General features: G+C 41.2%; 3 protein-coding genes across 11 annotated transcripts in view; 1 reads left to right on the top strand and 2 right to left on the bottom strand.

Moving 5' to 3' along the window:
• Window positions 1-22,563, bottom strand: part of LOC103790118 (uncharacterized) — a 65,552-nt gene that overhangs the window by 12,085 nt on the left and 30,904 nt on the right. For 5 of the 7 annotated variants that reach the window (XM_078360956.1, XM_078360954.1, XM_078360957.1 and 2 more), the window contains 3 exons: window positions 21,212-21,314; window positions 1,116-1,217; window positions 411-680 (listed from right to left, as the gene is read on the bottom strand). The gene's annotated coding sequence lies outside the window, so the exon portion shown is untranslated. The remainder of the gene's footprint in view (window positions 1-410; window positions 681-1,115; window positions 1,218-21,211; window positions 21,315-22,563) is intronic. The other 2 variants (XM_078360955.1, XM_078360962.1) reach the window with 1 other exon arrangement.
• ZNF772 (zinc finger protein 772) lies at window positions 1,140-8,851 on the top strand. Of its 3 annotated transcripts, none has more exons than XM_035286818.3 (4): window positions 1,140-1,421; window positions 2,026-2,064; window positions 2,902-3,022; window positions 4,282-8,851. In XM_035286818.3, exons 1-4 carry the CDS (start codon window positions 1,389-1,391, stop codon window positions 5,424-5,426), a joined length of 1,338 nt encoding a protein of 445 aa, XP_035142709.2. In that variant the 5' UTR covers window positions 1,140-1,388; the 3' UTR covers window positions 5,427-8,851. The 3 variants fall into 3 exon arrangements, with proteins under 3 accessions (XP_035142709.2, XP_008987009.3, XP_035142710.2); XM_008988761.5 differs by having other exon boundaries at window positions 2,896-3,022; XM_035286819.3 differs by having other exon boundaries at window positions 2,026-2,316; window positions 2,896-3,022.
• VN1R1 (vomeronasal 1 receptor 1) lies at window positions 16,248-17,480 on the bottom strand. Its single transcript, XM_078360973.1, is given in 1 exon segment — window positions 16,248-17,480. A coding segment is annotated over 1 exon segment (942 nt). The 5' UTR covers window positions 17,333-17,480; the 3' UTR covers window positions 16,248-16,390.

Below are 22,563 nucleotides of genomic sequence, written 5' to 3'. Positions count from 1 at the left end.
GGACTTCCATGGAGATGGCCATCTGGTCCTTAGACACCTAAAGTTTCGCCACCTCAGCTAGAGAACCCAAACTACCTTTCCATCTCAACTATCCTTATAAGGAAAAGTAGACAGGGAGATGAGGCCATAGGATGGGAAAATATAACCATTTCCCCAAGGAGGAAGGAGCCTAATATTTCAGAAGAGCAGTTCGGCTCCACAACAGTAAGCAGGTCTGTGTCCCGTTATTGTCCAAACACAGTCTTATGCTCGAAGACACCACCCCAGCAGACGTTGCCTTGGTGATTATAAACTCTTCTGAAGCTCCAGTGGAATCAAGGATCCAGGATCACCAACTACTCAAAAGTACAGCTATTCCTAACCACTACAACCATCTACTCTTCCACAGATACCACATCTTTGAGACTCACCTGGATGTCTTTGGTCTGCTGAACACTGACTCAGCAAAAAATGACTGAAAATGTTACTGAGAAAAGGTTCTTTCCTCTGCACATGCCACCCAAAGACACCATTCTCTCTTTCCAGATCAAGCCTTGATTCATCTTGTTTTGTGTAGTAATGCTTTATTCTTTATACTGCTAAGTAGTACTCCATTGTCTGTATACACCATAGTTTGCTATGTCCACATTCTACCCGGGAGAATGAATTTGCTAAGTCCACATTCTACCTGGGAGCTGAACCTAGAATGGTAAAAACGAACAAGCAAACGTAAATAAAAAATGCCAGAGGTTGTTTCTAAATAGTGGTGAAAATAACAGGGGATATGAAGGGGAGAATGTGAGGGAATGGCAGTTGTACTGAGGACACAGCTGGAAATGTTTAAGCTTGAAGGCTCAGGACAGCGCCCATTCAGATGAGTTGGATGTGGGTGGCTTTCTTGAAGGTGATAATTGACTTGACACCAAAAAAAAAAAAAAAAAAAAAAAAAAGAGAAGGAGGCAGCTATGAACAAAAACAAGTTTAAAATACTCAGGTAAAAGGAAGAGAAAGTGACAAAGAGATGTGACCTGGAGGTGACGCCGGACGCCGCTCCCTAGCATTGGTGCCACGGGAACTACATTACCCAGAAAACTTGGCGGCTGTGGGCCAATGAAAGCCCAGGAAATGGGCGTTACCGTCGGTGTGAAAAACGTCAGGGCGGGACTTCCTCAACCATCCTCGGGTAGACATTTTGCTTTTCCATTAATCCAGTGGCTTAGACTCCGGAACGCGATGTCCTGCGGTGACAGAAACGGGAAAACGTGAGACAGCGTCTTCTTCCCTGAAGGGAGGTGGGCCCGAGATTCGACAGTGGCGTTGTCGGAGTAACCTAGCCGCTGGGTGTGGCCCTTGACGGCTGACCCCAGGTTCCCTCACTTGTCGCCACCCTTCCGTAGTTCACTGGCCTGATGGCGGCGGCTGCGCCGATGGGCCAGGCGCAGGTGGGTGCTGCGTCCGCGAGTCCGCGCTCTGACCCCCATCTCTCCGTCCTAAAGCTTTGCATGAACGGCTTCTCGGGTTGCTGCAGCTCAGGCCCCTGTATCTAGAACGCTGGGGGCACTTGCGCTTGGAACCCAGTTTGACAGCGCAAGTGGAAGGACGTTCCAGGCAGAGGGACAAGCGTGTGCAAAGGCTCAGAGGTGGCACACAGCTGGAGCATTTGGGAAAACTGGGTCTTTGGTGTCTGAAAGGATCGGAGTGCGTTATACGTGATCACACCTGCAATATCATCTAAGCAGTTGGGTCTCTATTCTGAGGGTAATGGGAGCCATGGAAGGTTCTAAACAAAGGAGAGCCACGATCTGAGGGTTTAAAAAGTATTCCGTAGACATCTTGGAGGAACAGACTCTTTTTGGCCATGGAGGCAGATAATGAGCACTATTCCGAGGTAACACAGTTAAGAGACATCCTTGAAGATGGAAGCACAGAGGGTAGAGACATTCAGCCCCCAGGCACTTTGTAACAGCATAGGAATGTGGGACGGGCCTGAGCCTCTGGGGTTCCTTCAAGATTGCTCGGCTCTCACAGTCTCCCTTTTCTCCACAGGTTCCCCTGAACTCGGAAGTTATTATGGACCCTAAACAGGTGAGGGGAGAATGTCCATGCTCTCACCGATCCCACCCCACCCAACATGCTCTCCAGGATTGTGGTGTTATATAGAACACTTTCCTGCTACTCTCCAATCTCTTGGGTCTGAGGACTCTGGAGAAGCCCCAAGCCCAGGGTCCTGAGTCTGAGCCAGGGGTTTTATGGAGGGGTTTCCATTTCTGCCAACCACTGGAATATGGTTGGAAGGTTGTTCCAGGCACAGGAACCAGTCTGTGCAAATACTTAGAGGTGAGACTGAAATGGGAGTTTTCAAGAAATTGCAGGTCTCTTATCATGTCTGGTGGGAACCAAGAGTAAGGGGTGGGAATCATCCTGAAATGGCTTAAAGATGATTATGTAGATTGGGGGTTAAAAGAATATTCATTTCATTTAGTGAGCCAGGAAGGTGATGGTGGAGAGCCAGAGACGTGAGATAACTGTGATCCAAAGAGTGATGTACATGTAGAAAGAAGTGTAGACTAATGACCTCTGGGTTTAAAGGAGAAAAGTGAGCCCAACTTTGGTAGTCTGGTAAGCATGATATTAGTGACCCCAGAGGAATCTGCTTACAGAAGGGTGAGGCCCTATATGCTAGGCACAGAGCTTAGAGGGTGACAACTTCTTCACCTGCCTGTGGTTGCTATGGGTAGACACAGTGATCATTAGGACCATGAGGAGAGAGAAGACACCAATGGCACCTGGTCCTCAAATGTCCTCTGAGTTGAGGAGTTAGGTAGGAAGGTATACAGGATGGAGATGTGTGGGGGCATGGATGGGGGTTCTCGGGAGAGATGCTGCTCATGGACTTGGCTCTCCCGATTGTGGCAGGGGCAGGTGAACTTTGAGGACGTGTTCGTGTACTTCTCCCAAGAGGAGTGGGTGCTCCTTGATGAGGCTCAGAGGCTCCTGTACCGTGATGTGATGCTGGAGAACTTTGCACTTATGGCCTCTCTGGGTAAGGCCATCACATCCACCCCAGTGACTTGGAGTGGGCCCTGCCCTTCCCATTTTTTTCAGTGCATCCTTGTCCTTCCTATATCAGAGCCATGGACACTGCCTCCTTTCCTAGTTCCTGGAGTAGGTTCTGTGAGTGCTGGGCTTGGGCTGTTTGCACTCCTACCTCCTCCTCCTGAGCATTCCCAAAACCTGTCTCAGAGCCTTCCAGGGATGGATTCAGGAGTTATGCATTGTATTGTCAGCCCAGTGGGTTATATCCATCTTGTCCTTTCCTTGTCTGAATTCCTCTGTCTGTATCCATGACACCTCTGTGCCTGGGATTCTGTACTCTTCCTTTAGCTGACAGTTCTGTGGCCTGCCTATACCAGGAATTGTATGGACCATTATTGTCACTACTTGCTAGGACCACTGGGCTATTCCGGCAAGACCCTACTCTGAGATTATTTTAATAATATTTAGTTTCCTATAAGGGTTATCCAAACCAGTGCTGTTCTGTCTTTCCCTAGGACATACATCTTTTACGTCCCACATAGTTGCCTCACCAGTGATGGGTATCTGACTGGGTGGACGTGACCCCAGCTGTTACCACAGGGACTCTTAAGTGGGAGTGGCCCTGGCGAGTAGGAGCTGGGGAAGGGTGTGATATCAGGGCTGGGTTCATATCATTCCATGGCCTCCTAGTGCCTACAGTTGTATTAGTGCTAAGGACACTGGGCCATACTTCATTTTTATCTACTTTCTCATTTATACACTTGCCTTTCATGCTCTGGCCTTTGGCCACTGAATGTTTCATGCCTCTGCCTCCAAGTCTCACCTGTTCCTCTCCATGGCTTGTTCTACAGTGCCTTCCAACATTTTCCTAAACTTAGTGTTTCATGAGATGTGTAGCCCAAATAATCCTTAACCAACTATTGAGTAGCAATTTGATTTTCTTTGGTATGGAGCATAACCTTTTGCACAACTCTAACCTGTCCCCAGCAGCCAAGAAAATCTGATTGTGAATGACTTTGAGACCCTGCCTCTTTTTTGTGCTGTACCTCACATCTTTGTCCTCTCCCAGTTGAGGCCTCCTCCATTCTATGACATTTAGATGCCAACTACTGTATAGTACACATTTGCTGAACTTGAGTTTGGACCCTTGTCCTAACGACAGTCCTAGGACCTTGGTCTTAGTTGTGTTAGACACATATTTGTAGTGAGGCTTCCCCTCTTCCACCTGTGTCAATTTGTACTTCACTAGCATTTCTCTGCTTTCAGGTTGTTGGCCTGGAATGAAGGATGAAGAGATACCTTTTGAGCAGAGCTTTTCTATAGGATTGTCACAGATCAGGATTCCTAAGGGAAGTCCGTCTACTCAGAAGGCTTATCCCTATGGGACATGTGGCCTGGTCTTAAAAGACATTTTGCACTTGGCTGAGCACCAGGAAACACACCCAGGGCAGAAACCATACATGTGTGTCCTGTGTGGGAAACAGTTCTGGTTTAGTACAAACCTCCACCAGCACCTGAAGCAACACAGTGGAGAGAAACCCTTTAGAAGGGATAAGAGCAGGGCCTTTCTTGTGAACAACTGCCCTGTCCAATCATCAGAGATGTCTTTTGTGACAGAGGCTTGTAAGGACTTCCTAGGCAGCTCAAGCATTTTCCAGCACCATGTCCCTCACAATGAATGGAAGCCACACAGCAGCACCAAGTGTGAGGAGGCCTTTCAACGTGGAAAAAGGCATTACAAATGCAGTGAATGTGGGAAAACCTTCAGCCGCAAGGACTCACTCGTTCAACACCAGAGAGTCCACACTGGAGAAAGGCCTTATGAGTGCGGTGAATGTGGGAAAACCTTCAGCCGCAAACCCATACTTGCTCAGCACCAGAGAATCCACACTGGAGAAATGCCTTATGAGTGTGGCATTTGTGGGAAAGTTTTTAATCATAGTTCTAACCTGATTGTACATCAAAGAGTACACACTGGAGCAAGGCCTTACAAGTGCAGTGAATGTGGGAAAGCCTATAGCCACAAGTCTACACTTGTTCAGCATGAGAGTATCCATACTGGAGAAAGGCCTTATGAGTGCAGTGAATGTGGAAAATACTTTGGTCACAAATACAGACTCATTAAACACTGGAGTGTTCATACTGGAGCAAGGCCTTATGAGTGCATTGCATGTGGAAAGTTCTTTAGCCAAAGCTCTGACCTTATTGCACATCAAAGAGTTCATAATGGTGAAAAGCCTTATGTGTGCAGTGAATGTGGAAAAGCCTTTAGCCACAAACATGTACTTATTCAGCATCACAGAATTCACACTGGAGAAAGGCCATATAAGTGCAGTGAATGTGGGAAGGCCTTCAGGCAGAGGGCTTCCCTCATCCGACATTGGAAAATTCACACTGGAGAAAGGTCTTAGGCTGGAAGACAGATACTCCATTTTTTTTGTTTAACATAATAACTGACCCCAGAGAGAAGCGCCAAGAGTAGTAGTCTTTCTGTATAGCCAGCAGCCAAAAGTAGAACTTTATACACTCAAACACTCACTCTAGGGAGGTTCTCAGTGCCAGCTATATGGGAAGCTTTCTGGAGCTATGCTGAATTTCTAAACCCTTGCTGGAATTTCATCGAGGCAATGCCTCTGATAGAAGCCATCTGTCTTTGTGCTGGAAGAGTCCTGCATTGTGCAAAAGTAACCCTAATGTGCTTCAGAAGGCAGACCTCTGTGCTTCTCCCTTCCCTCGAGGGAATCGTCAGTAGCCTGTGGCCATCAAGGATTCTCACTTTTTTTTTTTTTTTTTTTTGAGATGGAGTTTAGCTCTTGTTACCCAGGCTGGAGTGCAATGGCACGATCTCGGCTCACCGCAACCTCCGCCTCCTGGGCTCAGGCAATTCTCCTGCCTCAGCCTCCCGAGTAGCTGGGATTACAGGCACGCGCCACCACACCCAGCTAATTTTTTGTATTTTTAGTAGAGACGGGGTTTCACCATGTTGACCAGGATGGTCTCAATCTCTTGACCTCGTGATCCACCCGCCTCGGCCTCCCAAAGTGCTGGGATTACAGGCGTGAGCCACCGTGCCCGGCCGGATTCTCACTTTTTTTCTGCCCCACAACTGGTTTAAGCATGAGCATGATCCAGTTTTAGCCAGAAAGATAGATAGGAGCTTTGTTCTGCTGACCACTAGCAGAGGTTTCCCTTCTTCATGGATATGGTTGATCTCACATGGCACTTCTGATGGATTTGTTCAGCCTCTAAGACATATAACCTGAAATTGGCTGCGTCATATTCTGGTTTTGCGGCAAATGCCTTAATTTTTAGACTATCGTAAATCTTGGGGATTCTGTTTGCTTTGTGGGTCAGGTTGAGAAAAGCACTGGGCTAAGCCAGTATGAAGGGATGAACAGCTTTTGTGAGCGCTCCAACTATTTGTATCTGAGGTGATAGTAGGATGGCAAAGAATAGCTCTTGTCCTACTGTCAGCCTAACTTGCTTTGCTGCTTAAGGAAAGAATGCCAGTCTTTGCAGCCCTAATCTTTTGGTCTGTATGTCAGGATTTTTGCCTAATTGAGGTCACCCTAAGCAGTGGGCATTTGTTGTGATAATCTCTAGTGTATCTGGGAGCCACGTGAATTAGGTCCCTTGTTCCCAGAATATATTTCTTATTCCCAAGGCTTCTTAAGGAAGATTTGAACTCGTGGGACCTGTCAAGATCTCTGAAATCCGTTTTTCAGTAGGAAGTTGACACTGGCTGTCCTCCAAAAGGCCCAGGTAGGAATCATAGTTGGTGCAGAGACCCAAATGATTAAGGGGATGGGAAAACTGCAGCAAACCGTAGGGAATATGACCCTTCTAAAGGTACATCCACATGTGTTTCCATTACTCTGGCTCTACTACGAGGGTTTACAAAAATATTCCCATACCTGTGTCTCTTATGGCTGAGATTACTGTCCAGAAGCCAGTCTAAACATTTTTGCAATAAAGTGCACATATTTATAGTGTACCGTTTGATAAGTTTTGATAGACTTCCTTCCCCAAAGTTTCCTGATTCCCTTTATATTTTCCCACTTTCCTTCGCCCATTCCCCAGGCAGCCATTGATCTGTTGTCACTGTAGATTTATTTGTCTTTCCCAGAATTCGACAGAGATACAGTAATTTAATATGTACTCTAATGTTCCTGATTTCTTAAACTCTGAAATTATTTTATGGTTCGTAATGGTGTTCTGTGATTCATAGTTCATTTCTTCTCATTTATACTTTGCTAAGAGTATTCCATTGTAGAGAAATAGTTCCAAAGCAAGTGATCCAGGAGAGAACTCACACAAGAACGAAGCCACTTTGAGACCAGCCTGGTTGACATAGTGAAACCCCATCTCTACTAAAAATACAAAAAACTAGCTGGGTGTGGTGGCAGGTACCTATAATCCCAGAGGGCTGTACACATTATATATACATCTGCCTGTCTACGTGTGTGTGTCTCTGTCTCTCTGGGACTGAAATGTGTTTGTAGGATGTCTTGTAACTACAAGTTTGATTTCCATGGTAGATGGAGGGCTGTACTAGTTATATACACATCTGTCTGTCCATCCGTCTGTCTGTCACTCCATCTGTCCATCTCTGAGCTTTGAGTGAGCTTTGATGGTCTGTGTCTTTCAAGGAGTTTGTCTGTTTCACTTAAGTACTCAAATTTTTCAAAATATTGTTTTCATACTTGTAGAATTTGTAATGGTGCTACCTCTTCTATTCCTGATACTGGTAATGTCTATATTTCTTTTTAACCTTTATTGGTTTGGGTAGAAATTTATTAATTTTATAATTTTATTTATCTTAAAATAGTTGGTATTTTTGAATTTTCTGTTTTCTGATATTTTGGGATTTTTTTCCATTTTGACTTTTACTAATGCCTTCTGCTTTTATTGGATTTCATCTCTTTTGCTACTTTTTTTTTTTTTTTTTTTTTGAGATGGAGTTTTGCTCTTGTTACCCAGGCTGGGGTGCAATGGTGCGATCTCGGCTCACCGCAACCTCCGTCTCCTGGGTTCAGGCAATTCTCCTGCCTCAGCCTCCTGAGTAGCTGGGATTACAGGCACGTGCCATCATGCCCAGCTAATTTTTTTGTATTTTTAGTAGAGACGGGGTTTCACCATGTTGACCAGTATGGTCTCAATCTCTTGACCTTGTGATCCACCTGCCTCGGCCTCTTTTGCTACTTTTTAACATGGAAGCTGAGGTCCTTCATTTCATACCTCTGTTTTTTTTTCCCTAATATGGGGGGGAATGTTAATGTTGAAAATCTAAGAACTGCTTTAGTTACCTCCCACCAAGTTTGATGTGGTTTCATTTTAATTGAGTTTAGAATGTTTTCCAGTTAAAAAAAAATTATTCTTGACACATGGCTCTTTTAAAATGTATGTTATTTAATTTCTAAATATTTGGAGATTTTGCTTATCTTTCTAGTAATTCCTGCGTTAATTGTATTGTGGTCAGAGTATATTAAGACTTGAATTATTTACATTTATTGAAATTTGCTTTGTGACCTAGAATATCAACTATCTTGGTATGAGTTACATGTTCACTTGGAATGTATATTGTACTCTCGTTTGATGAAGGGGTTGTATAAGTGTTGATTAGGTAAAAATGGCTGATAATGTTATTTAAGTTTTTTTATATCTTTATTGACATTCTGTGTTTTTGTTCTGGTTCTAACAATTGTTTTAAGAGGATTGTTGCCTCTCTGAATATCAAGTTGGATTTACTTCTCTGTGCAGTTCTGTCAGATTTTGCTTCACATATTTTGATGTCTTTTTATCAGGTGAATAATAAATATTTCCTATTTTATGTCCACTCAATGTGTTGACCACTTTGTCATTAGGATCCTTTTAATCTTTTATTTATTTTTTATTTTCAGGGACCATGTTGAAGTTGTTCCATGAAATGATCCTTTTAATCTTTACTAATATTCTTTGTTCTAAAATCTCCCTTGTCTGATACTGTTAACATGGTTTAATTTCGGCTGGACATTGAATTTTAGGTACTTTTTTTTTTCCTGCAGATATTCTTGATTTCTTTTTTCTGTTACATGGTTAAGTTACTTGGAAACAATATGATCTTTTGGGGGTCTTGATTCTAAGCATTTCTAGATGAAACTATTGCAGCATACATTTTAAGATGAATTCTCTACTGAGACAAAACCTTTTCTATGTTCTCTACCTAATGCTTCATGAATTATGAGCTTTTTTACTCAAGCTAGTTGGAATGAGAACTATCATCTTTTACCACCTGCTGACTAAAGTGGCCTCAAGCCTTGAATAAACATCAGTGGCAGTCGGGCAGTAGAGACTGTGGACCTTGGGCAATCCCCAGTACTGTGCTGGTCATAGAGTCCATGGGTAGACTAGCATTACTGTGATCAAGAACATTCAGGAAAATATGATCTCACCAAATAGACTAAATAAGCTGCCCTGTGACCAACCCTGGAATGATGGATCAATCAGACAAGGAATATCTTTCAGACAGGGAATTCAAAATAACTGTCTTGAAGAAGCTCGAAGAAGGTCAAGAAAACTTGAAGAAATAATTCAAAAATTAAGCAGAGAAATTTAACAAAGAGATTGAAATAATTACAAAACACGTGCGTGCATGCGCGCGCACACACACACACAAACACAGAAATCCTAGAGCTGAAAAAGACAATGGATGAACTGAAACACACAAACACAGAAATACTAGAGCTGAAAAAGACAATGGATGAACTGAAAACCACAACAGCAGCATAACTGATTAAGCAGAATAACTTCTTAGCTTAAATACAGGCTATTGAAAATACAGAGGAGAAAAAGGAAAAAGAATGAACTGTACTTAAAAGATACAGAAAGTAAACAGAAAAGAGCAAGTCTAAGAGTGATTAGCTTTAAAAAGGAAGTAGACAAAGATGTAGGGATAGACAATTCATTCAAAGAAATAACTATAGAGACTTTCCAAATTTAGAGATACACATGAATATCCAGGTATGAGAAAGTCAAAGAATGACAAGCAGATTCGGTACAAAGCACACAGCAATCAAACTCTCAAAGGTCAAGGACAAAAAGAGGAAAGGTAGCAAGAGAAAAGAGGCAAAGAACATGTAAAGGAATTCCAGTACATCTGGTAGCAGTCTTCTCAGCAGAAATCTTATAGGCCAGAAGAAAGTGAGAAGCCATATTTAAAGTGCTGAAGGAAAACAGGAATATTCTAGTCAGCAAGTATATTCTTCAACCATGAAGGAGAAATAAAGGCTTTCCCAGCAAACAAAAGCTGGGGGAATTCATCAAAACCAGGCCTGTCTTATAAGAAATAGTAAAGACAGGGCCGGGCGTGGTGGCTCAAGCCTGTAATCCCAGCACTTTGGGAGGCCGAGGCGGGTGGATCACAGGGTCAAGCGATCGAGACCATCCTGGTCAACATAGTGAAACACTGTCTCTACTAAAAATACAAAAAATTAGCTGGGCATGGTGGTGCATGCCTGTAATCCCAGCTACTCAGGAGGCTGAGGCAGGAGAATTGCCTGAACCCAGGAGGCGGAGGTTGCGGTGAGCCGAGATCGCGCCATTGCACTCCAGCCTGGGTAACAACAGCGAAACTCCGTCTCAAAAAAAAAAAAAAGAAATAGTAAAACAGTTCATCAATCTGAAAGAAAAGAATGCTAATATGCCACAAGAAATCAACTGAAGGTATAAAGCTTACTAGCAAAAGTAAATACACACACAAACTGAGAATATTCTAATACTGTAGTTCTGGTGTGTGAAACCCTCAAATCTTTAGTATGAGCACTAAAATACAAATGTATCAAGAATAATAACTAGAATAACTTCTTAAGAGATAGATAATATAAAAAAATATAAAGTGAGACAACACAAAGAGCAAAGGGGAGTGATGAGTTATAGTGGAGCATTTTACTGGGGTTCTCTGGATGTCCTGAATTTCAATGTTGGCCTGTCTTGCTGGGTTGGGAAGCTTTTTTTTGGATATCCTGAAGTGTGTTTTCCAACTTGTTTCCATGATCCCCATCTCTCTCTCTCTCTCTCTCTCTTTTTTTTTTTAGATAGAGTCTTGCTCTGTTGCCCAGCTGGAGTGCAGTGGCACAATCTCAGCTCACTGCAGCCTCTGCCTCCCAGATTCAAGTGATTCTCCTGCCTCAGCCTCTCAAGTAGCTGGGACTACACGCCATCATGTCCAGCTAGTTTTTGTATTTTTAGTAAAGACGGGGTTTCACCATGTTGGCCAGGATGGTCTTGATCTCTTGACCTTGTGATCCACCTGCCTCGGCCTCCCAAAATGCTGGGATTACAGGCATGAGCCACCGTGCCCAGCCCTCCTTATCTCTTTCAGGTACCCCATCAGTCATAGGTTTGTTCTTTTAACATAGTCCCACAATTCTCAGAGGTTTAGCTGGTTCCTTTTCATTCTTTTTTTTTTTTTCCTTTGGTCTAATCTTGTCTGCCTGCCTTATTTAAGCAAGATAGTCTTCAAGCTCTGATATTTTTTCTTCCACTTAGTCTATTTGGCTATTGATACTTGTGTTTGCATTATGCAGTTCTCATGTTGTTTTTCAGCTTCCTCAGATCATTTATGTTCCTCTCCACACTGGTTATTCTGGTTAACAATTCCTGTAATCATGGTTCTTAGCTTCTTTGCAGTTAGAACATAATCCTTTAACTCAGGGAAGTTCATTATTACCCGTCTTCTGAAGCCCACTTCTCTCGATTCATCCATCTCAGCCGCAGCCCAGTTCTGTGCCCTTGCTGGAGACATGCTGTGATCATTTGGAAGGGAAGAGGCATTCTTTCTCATCTTCATGGGTTTATCTACCTTTGATATTTGAAGCTGCTGACTGTTGGATGGGGTTTTTGTGGAGTTATTTTTCACTGATGCTGTTGCTTTCTTTTCATTTAACAGCCGGGCACCTTTTCTGTACAGCTACTGTGGTTTGCTTTGGGTCCACTCCAGACATTATTACCTGGATTTCTCCCACCCTTGGAGATATCACCAATGGAGGCTGTAGACCAGCAAAGATGGCAGCCTGCTCCTTCCTCTGGGAGTTCTATTCCAGCGGGGGAACTGACCTGATGCTGACCAGAATGCTCCTGTATGAGGCATCTGGTGACTCCTGTTGGGAGGTCTCAGTCAGGAGGAGCAGGACCAGAGACCTGCTTAAATAAGCAGTCTGTTTGTCTCTTCGTGGGGTGGGTGTGCTGAGCTCAGGGGAATCCCCCTCATCTGGGCTGCCCTGGCTCTCCAGAGCCAGCAGGCGGAAAAGACTAAGATCACTGCAGCTGTCCCTCCTCCTAGGGGGTCCTCTCACGGTTATCAGAGTTCTCTCCATAAACTCCTGCGTGGGGATGCTGAGATTCCCACAGGGAGGCCCCACCCAGTGAGGAGTAGTGGAACTGGGTCCCGCTTAAAGAAGCAGCCTGGCTGCAGACCGATCCAGCCGCTGTGCTGTGCTGTGGGAAACTGCTGTAGGTCCAGACTGCCCCATCTCACTGGCAATAACAGCAAGGGAAAGCAGCCAACTGGAGCCGCGGTAATGGCAGCCACCCCTTCCCACTGTGAACTCGGTCTTCTTAGGCAGTCTCTACGCAGCTGCACTGGCTGGCAGGGATTCCAAGCCAGTGGATGTTAGCTTGTGGAGTTCCATGGGAGTGAGGCCACTTGGCTCCCTGGCTTCAGTCCCCTTCCCATGAGAGTGGACGGATCTACTGCCCCAGGGGAGTTCTCAAGGCCAGGGTATGGAAATAGTCCTAACTGTGTCTCAGTGCCTGCTCTAAGTGGCCACACACCCGAGCGTCCGCCTTTAGCTAGACTAACTTAAAAAAAAGGAGAGAAGACCCAGATTTAGAGATGAAAAGGGAGACATTGCAACTAATACCACAGAAATAGAAAGAACCATTCGAGAGTATTATGAACAACTGTACGCTGATGAATTGGAAAACCTAGAAGAGGATGGAGAAATTCTTAGACACAGACAGCCTATGAAGATTGAATCATGAAGAAATAGAAACCTGAACAGATCAATAATGAGTAAGGATATTGATGCAGTAATAAAATCTCCCATCAGAGAAAATCCCAGGACCTAATGGCTGAATTCTACTGAACATTTAAAGAAAAATACCCATCCTGGCTAACACAATGAAGCCCCGTCTCTACTAAAAATACAACAACAACAACAAGAAAAAAAAAAATTAGCTGGGCATGGTAGCATGCGCCTGTAGTCCCAGCTACTCTGGGAAGCTGAGGCAGAAGAATCACTTGAACCGGGAGGCAGAGGTTGCAATGAGCTGAGATTGCGCCACTGCACTCCAGCCTGGGTGATAGAGCAAGACTCTGTCTCGAAAGAAAAGAAAAAAAGAAAAATACTAATTATACTCAATTTAAAAAATTGAATAGGAGAAAATACTTCCAAACTTATTCTATAAATCCAGCGTTATCCTAATACCAAAACTAATGACACAATAATGACAAAAAAGGACAATATTTCTGATTAACATAGATGTAAAATCTAACAATAATATACTAGTAAACCAAGTTCAACAAACATTAAAAATTTCCATTGTTATTACCAAGTGGGATTTGTCCAAGGGTTGCAAAAATGGTTCAACATATGCAAATCAATGAACATGATACATCACAGTGGAATCAAAGACGAAAAAAGAAGTTCATTTCAATTGATGCTGAAAAAATATTTAGTAAAATTCCACATCCTTTCCTGATAAAAACTGCGTATGTTAGAGAGAACATGCCTCAAAACAATGAAGGCCATATATGACGAACTTACACCTAGCATGATACTGAATTGAAAAACAACTGATTCTTTCCTCTAAGATCTAGAACAATACAAGGCTGCCAATCTTTACCACTTTATTCAACATACTATTGGAAGTCCTAGCTAGAGCAATTAGTCAATAGAAGAAAAAGGGCATCAAAATTGGAAAGGAAGAAGTCAAGCTGTCCTGTTCGAAGATGACATGATCTTAAATTTATAAAAACCTACTGACTCTTCCAATAAACTGTTTAAAATGATACATTTAGCAAAGGTACAAAATACAAAATCAACACAAAAAAATCAAGTGGCTATTCTATATACCAACAGTGAACAATATGAAATAGAAATCAAGAAAGCAATCTCATTTACAATAGCTACAAAAATAAAAGTACTTCTGAATAAATTTAACCAAAGAAGTAGAAAGATCTCTACAATGAGAACTGTAAGACACTAATGAGAGAAATTGGACACCAAAAAATTGAGTGATATCCTATGTTCATGGAATGAAAAAATTAATATTGTTAAAATGCCCATGCTACCAAAAGTGATCTACAGATTCTTTTTTTTTTTTTTTTTGAGACGGAGTTTTGCTCTTGTTACCCAGGCTGGAGTGCAATGGCGCGATCTCGGCTCACCTCAACCTCCGCCTCCTGGGTTCAGGCAATTCTCCTGCCTCAGCCTCCTGAGTAGCTGGGATTACAGGCACGTGCCACCATGCCCAGCTAATTTTTTTTTTTTTTTTTTTTTTTTTGTATTTTTAGTAGAGACGGGGTTTCACCATGTTGACCAGGATGGTCTAGATCTCTTGACCTCGTGATCCACCCGCCTCAGCCTCCCAAAGTGCTGGGATTACAGGCATGAGCCACCGCGCCCGGCCCCTTTTTTCATAATTTTTACTTTTGCTTTAGATAAAGGAAGTACACGCACGGGTTTGTTACATAGGTGTATCATGTGATGCTAAGGCTTGAGACACAATCGATCCTCTTAGTCAGGTAGTGAGCATAATACCCAATCATTAGTTTCCCACCCTTTTCCCTTCCTTCTCGTCCCTCTAGTAATCCTCAGTATCCATCGTTTCCTTCTTTGTGTCCATGAGTACCCAGTGTTTAGCCCCACATATAAATGAGGACATGTGATATTCAGTTTTCTGTTCTAGTATTAATTTGCTTAGGATAATGGCCTCCAGCTGCATCCATGTTGTTGTAAAGGACATGGTTCTGTTACCTTTAATTACTGCATACTATTCCATGGTGCATAAGTTCCAGATTTTCTTTTTCCAACCCACTGCTGATGAGTACCTAGGTTGATTTCATGTCTCTACTGCTATGATAAACATACAAGTGCTTGATTCTTTGTGATAAAACAATTCATTTTCATTTGGATATATACCCAGTAATTAGATTGATGGGTCAAATGTTAGTTCTGTTCCAATTTATCTGAAAAACCTTCAAACTGCTCTCCAGGGTGGATAAAATAATTTACATTATTTAAAAAGTCAAAAAGCAACAATTAATAGCCATCCTGTCCGGTGTGAGATGGTTTCTGTTTGTAGTTCTGATTTGCACTTCTCTGGTGATCATGGATGCTCAGCATTTGTTCATATGTTGGTTGGCTGCTTGTATGTCTTCCTTTGAGAAGCGTCTGTTCATGTCCTTTTCTCCTATTTAAATGGGGTTATTTGTATTGTTTATTTCCCAGTTTTTTGTTTAGATAAAACTAGCTGACAAAAATACTCTTAAGATCACTTACATAGTGGTATGCTGGCCATGTAATTAATAATGTATTTTCTTTGAAGATCACTTTCAATGTAAACTGTAGTAACATAGATCTAAGGCATATTAATTGAAATGTATCTACCTCCCAGGTTCAAGCAATTCTCCTGCCTCAGCCTCCCAAGTAGCTGGGATTACAGGTGCCCACCACCATGCCTAGCTAATATTTTGGTACTTTTAGTAGAGACAGGATTTTGCTATGTTGGCCAGGCTGGTCTCGAACTCCTGACTATAGGTGATCCACCTGCCTTACCCTTCAAACTGCCTGTAATTTATCTTAAACAAAAGTAGAAATGGTGCAGCCAGTCCTGTGTTAAGTCATCAGTGACAATTCTCATCATGTTCCTTTCCAGACTCACACTCTTCTATTCTTCCCATTTCTCTACATGAAAACCATTCAGGGCTTCTCTCCAACCCATGACAGTGCACATTTCTTTCTTATAAGAGGATTTTTTGGATGACTTTTCCTGTACAAGAACATCTGAATCAAACTATACTTCAAAAATATTTTTTAATCTACTATGATTCTTCATAGTATAAAATAAACTTTCTACTAAATCCCTAAACAAAAAAATTACTCTATTAACCTATTTTGATCATTTCTGAACCTCTTCCCAAAGAATCTAGCAGTTAGATTGAGTGTTCTTTGTATAACAGTATCCAGGATATTCACTTTTAGTCCTACTATAAGATCTACATGGAAAGAGACATTATTGCCCATGTGTATGTTGGCATCGTAAACTAACACAATTGTTTATAAATACTGACAAATACTGAAATGTATGACTGAATCTGACGAAGAGAACAGACTCATGGCACAGGAACCAGATCTGGAAGAAGCGTTTTCTTTGTCCTACAGGCAAAACAGAAGTGAGAGGCACGGGTGTCACTGAAGATCAGCACAAAGGGGCTGAATGCTGGAAAACGGGAGGCCACAAACACAGAGTTGTCCACTATCCACCGACCCGGGTTTTTAAAGTGAGTCATACAAACTGTCAGGATAGAGTGGACCGAGAAGAAAGCAAAAAAGGAGCTCACCAGGACCATGGTGGTGCCTATGGCTCTGGCCTCATAAGAAGGTCTGGAGGAGAGTCTGTTGCTACAAATCTGTTGGACTTGTTGCTTATGTCTGTACAGGACAAAGACCATGGAGCCCCTGGCCCACACCATGAAGCCCAAACCCAGAAAGTCAGGGGAAAAGTATGTAATTGTATATAAAGTGCCAACTCTTTCTGGCATTGCCCAGGAAGAAACTCCATAATTGTTTTCCACACTAAGGTTTTTGCTATCCAATGGGCCATTTACAAGAAAAAGAACACTTGTATTTATCAAGAGAGGCAAGACCCAGCAGAGGAAACAACAGAAGCCAATGAACTTTTGGGACTGAATTTTGAGCTCCAGCCACCTGCATGTACTGGGGTCAAGCTCAATCGCTTGGAATCCATTGAGGAGGCAGATGGTGCTGAAGGAAACTCCTGTGCCCACTCTGTGATGAAAATAGACAAGCTTTCATCCAGTATGATCCAGGAAATCTTTAAATCCAAAAGCTGCCATTGTCTGAGGTATTCCTTTAGAGAAAAGGACCAAGGAGTTGGCTAAGGCCAGCTGTTTGAGAATCAGGTCCATAAGTCTCAAGCTGTTTCCAGCGAGCCACATGAAATTATAAAAACAAAGGAGAAAGGAATTTCCCAGTATCCCAACTCCAGTCTGAATAAGAAAGACGATCCCTGTTTCTAATTTTCCAGAAGCCATTCCATCTAGGGATGTTGATTTTCATTGAAGTCAGGAATCAGGATTAGGAAAATCAGAAAGAGTGTCTTGCTGTCACTAGAGATAGTTTTCAGTGTTTATCCTCTACTTATTTTCTCACTTTAAACAGGAGATTATGTTTTTTGCTTATTTGCCCAAAGGCAACTAATAGCAACCAGCACTGGGAAAAAACCTGCGTAGCCATCTGCAGGGAAGCAGGTGAATGGATGTGAGCACACTGCACAGGAGTTGTGCACCACTGCAGAGAGGAATGAATGAATCTCTGTGAATAGATACAATAATTTCCGGAATCATGCTAGTTATGAAGATACGAATTTGTTCCGATATGATTGACATATTAAAGAGCACATGGAGCATAAAGACTTTGATGTTTGGACATGGATTATTATTATTATTTTTTTTTTTTTTGAGACAAAGTTTCGCTCTTGTTACCCAGGCTGGAGTGCAATGGCGCGATCTTGGCTCACCGCCACCTCCGCCTCCTGGGTTCAGGCAGTTCTCCTGCCTCAGCCTCCTGAGGAGCTGGGATTACAGGCGTGCGCCACCATGCCCAGCTAGTTTTTTGTATTTTTAGTAGAGACGGGGTTTCACCATGTTGACCAGGATGGTCTCGATCTCTCGACCTCGTGATCCACCCGCCTCGGCCTCCCAAAGTGCTGTGATTACAGGCTTGAGCCACTGTGCCTGGCCTGGATTATTTTTTAACAAGAAAAACTAGATTAATGCAGAAAACTGCACCCTATTGAACCAAGCTGGAGGCATACACAAAATGCACAAAGCAAACATACAACTGAGTTCGCCACGTATTATGAGCTGCACCCATATACACCTGGCTAGACAAGATTCTGTCTTATTTTAAATACCTCTTCTTTTACTACTCTACAGCAACCAAAAGCTGTAACCCTGCTGACATCTACTTCTAATCAATTTTAAAGAAAATTGCCATATTTATTACAGCATTTGTGTCTTCATTAACCATTTACATGTGTAGAGTGTGCTACCATATTTATTAGCCTTCTGTCTTGTTTGTACTGACGATATTTTTGTGTCCCATTAATTTCTGTTTTTCGCTGTTGATTTTGTATAGCTCAATAATTTCTGTGAACAGTATAGGTTACATTATACCAAAAGTGAATGTATGATATTTTTCCAGGGACATATTCGTAAGTGAAAAATGCATGGGTCAGAACATTGTCCAAAGTATGTTACAGTACCTGAAGCTAGTAGAGACATATATCTATAGGAACAAAAGTGATATGCTGGAGACACAGAAATGGGAGTTGGGCCTTTATGAAACCTTTTGTTCTATAAGGTTTTTGCAAATGTAATATTTTACATAATTAACTAATATTGAATCAGAATAAAAATTTAAAATCAACAAAATCAAAATCAAAATAAAATGTGGCCCTAGTTTTGTGTCTGCATGGAAAAACAGTCTTCCAGTGGGTTGAAACTTGGGGGGTACATGCACTCATACACACACACACACACACACACACACACACACGAGTATAAATAAAATTAGGAAAATATTAAAATGATAGTGAAAATATCAAAATCAGTATCATCATTGTGATATTATACTGCAATTGCCAAATGTAACCACAGGGGGAAACTGGGCCATGCGTAAAGGTTCTCTCTGAGTTATTTCTTAAACTGCTTGTGAGTCTAAAATTTTTGTTAATAAAATAGTTAAAACGCTCAGGAATTCTAAAATTACTGTTAGTAACACGGTCAGTGAAAATGCTCAGGGATATGTAAGGCAAAAAGAAGGCATTATAAATCCTTGTCCGTCATTATGTTTCCATACACATCACTGGTGTTGGTGCATGGAAACAACAAATAGGCCTTCGATATAATTGCTAAACAAGTATTTTGGCATAGGGCAGAGTCAGTACAAACACTAACTCAATGAATTCAAACTCTAAAGCGTATACTTTTGAAGAGAATCCATAATAATTTAGGTTACACAGTTATGCGCCATAAAACCTCATTCATATCGGTAAGGAGCCACACATAATACAGTGGTGGAAGCAGTAGGCCATGCCATATATCCTAGGTAGGCAGTAGGCAATTCCTGTTCAGGCTTGCATCTGACAATGACAAAATCACCTAATAACGTATTTCTTAGAATGTATCCCTCTCGTTAAGTGATGTATAACTATATTTTATTTAAAACATGTATTCTGTATGATTTCACATTAAAAAATCTAGACCTCATCAGATAACTCCATAGCAGGGACCACGACCATTGAGCAGCCAGATTCTTATCTAAATCTTATCTAAACGCCATTTGTCTTTTTCTTTTGTTTTCTCTTTTCTAAATGCCATTTTTCATGCAAAAAAGCAAAGAATCCTGAAAATAAATGCTGATTGCAGGTACACTCAACCCAAAAACTCTTAGTCAAATAAAAAAAAAAATCTATGATGTTCTAGAAACTCTGGGCTTACTATCAGGGGAAACATAATTCAGTAGGCAGGGGATTCTATTACACAATATTAACACGAATCACCAATCAAAGAAATTGTAACTCCAAAGATTTGAAACTCAACATATATGTTATAAAAATAAATGTTATTTACATATATATTAATAATTAATTTGCAGGCCGGGTGTGGTGGCTCATACCTGTAATCCCAGCACTTTGGAAAAATAAAGTGGGTAGATGACCTGAGGTCAGGAGCTCAAAACCAGCCTGGCCAACATGTTGCAATCCTGTCTCTAATAAAAGTAGAAAAATCAGCCAGGTGCAGTGATGGGCACCTGTAATCCCAGCTACTCAGGAGGCTGAGGCAGAAGAATCTCTTGAGCCCAGGAGGTGGAGGTTGCAACGAGCCAAGATGGCGCCACTGCACTCCAGCCTGGATGACAGAGTGAGACTCTGCCTCAAAAAAGAAAAGAAAAGAAAAGAAAAGAAGGCAAAAGATTTGCTATCTATTGGAAATATTATTTACAAATAATAAAGTAAAATAAATTAATGAAGGATAATTAAGTTTGGGGGAGCACTAAAACTAGGTCGTTTTAAGGGAATATTGAAGCATAATAAAATACTATTAAAATATTAAGATTAGAAAGAAGTGAGAGAATAGAGTAATTGTGCCCTAAGATCAAACGCTAATGTAATTTTGATTTCTAGTAAAGTAACTTATTTAACAAACTTGTAATCAAAATAGTGATTTTCTAAATTTTCTTTATATTTCTGAAAAGTAGTTTTAATAGGTAATAATTAAACACAAATGAAGAAATTGTTTACCAAAATAAAACAAAATAGAAAATTAAGTAAATGGCACAGAAAAGAAGTTTATAAAACAAAACTTACACACATACATACTTTGATATATATTAATTATCAATCTGTGGGGAAGTCGTTTCAGAATATGTTATGACAACATTTGGATAGCTAATTCAATTTAAAAATGGAAACATTTGACTTCACAAATATGAACAAAGTTTAACAGTTAACTGAATCTAAAATACAAAGAGACAAATCTCTCAGGTAAAATTACTGGAGTGCTTTTTTCAGAATTTGGGGTTAAAGAATCCTTGTCATTCATGGTCCAAACTGAAGACCATTTTATGTCAAAAGAAAAGCATAATAATACTCTATTACTAGAAATCATATTAAACAAAATTAAACACAAAATTATTTATATAAACATAAAAGTTATTGACTATAACTTCAGTAATGATACTAACTAGATGAATAGAAAACAAAAACAAATCATGGAAAACATAAAAGCTTAAAAGAAAAATAATAATATGCTTCTAAAAGCTTGTTTTGCAAGTGAGCAATCGTGTATTTCATGGACATCAATCAGGATCTTTGATAAAAGGAATATGCAGAAAAAATAATCACTTACTGTAGGTCGAGCAGAGTGGAGTTCTCAAAGCTTTACTGCATATATATAGTTAATGAATATCTGAAGAATCCCCATCAACTGCCAACACGGTTCTTTCTGAGGACTGGGATAGAGAGGAGGAAGATGGTTATTTTAAAGTAAATATTCACGTTGACTTATACACCCACTGCTTTTTCAAAATATTTATAATAAAAATGATAATTGGCCGGGCGCGGTGGCTCAAGCCTGTAATCCCAGCACTTTGGGAGGCCGAGACGGGTGGATCACGAGGTCAACAGATCGAGACCACCCTGGTCAACATGGTGAAACCCCGTCTCTACTAAAAATTACAAAAAATTAGCTGGGCATGGTGGCTCGTGCCTGTAATCCCAGCTACTCAGGAGGCTGAGGCAGGAGAATTGCCTGAACCCAGGAGGCGGAGGTTGCGGTGAGCCGAGATTGCGCCATTGCACTCCAGCCTGGGTAACAAGAGCGAAACTCCATCTCAAAAAAAAAAAAAAAAAAAAGATAATTTATAACGATAAAATGGAAAAAAATAGGAACCAAATTCATATGGAAATAAATTATAGAACTAGAACACTGAAGCAAAATAAGAGTAACAAAAAAGAAATGGATCAGGAATCGTCTTAAAGATGAATCAGAAATAAATTTAAATAAAACACATATTCGTGAAAAGATGTGTCTGAGGATGTAAAGCATTGGCATGAATCAGAGCCTGAGAAGTTTTATACTACTGTATAAAAATTATATATTTTTGTGTTATTGATCACTCCAACCTCTGAAGGACTGCAGTGACATAGGTAAAAACGACACAAATTTCTCAGGATCACAGAAGTTCTGTGGAGACACAGAGACATAAATTGGTTGTTCCCTGCTCTCCGAAACGAGGAGGTGGAGCTGCGTATGCCTAACTGGGTGCCTGGTCAGAATTTTTTTCATTGAAAAACAACTATCTTATAAAAATGAAATAGGTGGCTAGTTAAGAGTTAGTAAAAATAGATAAATGACAGATGATTGATAGATTAGATAGATATAGATCTAGTAGATATCAGATGGGCAGATGAATAGATCAATAAATACCATTGGCTTTTTATATAATTATGTATATACCATTTACACTGTATTAGGCATTATAAGTAACCTAGAGATGATTTAGTGTATGGGAGGATACGCATAGGTTATATGCAAATGCTACACCATTTTCTATAAGGAACTTGAGCATCTGAGGATTCTGGTGTGCATGGGGATCCTGAAAGCAATTCACTGCAGACACCAAAGGACCATGGTAGACCGACAGGAGGTAGACAGGTGTTTTATCATAGACGTAATTTTATCTTGGCACTTTTGGACTT

Source organism: Callithrix jacchus, chromosome 22 (assembly GCF_049354715.1).
Source record: "Callithrix jacchus isolate 240 chromosome 22, calJac240_pri, whole genome shotgun sequence".
In the NCBI taxonomy this organism is placed as follows: domain Eukaryota; kingdom Metazoa; phylum Chordata; class Mammalia; order Primates; family Cebidae; genus Callithrix; species Callithrix jacchus.
Note: the sequence above shows the minus strand (reverse complement) of the source record. Positions and strands in the feature narration are given on the sequence as shown.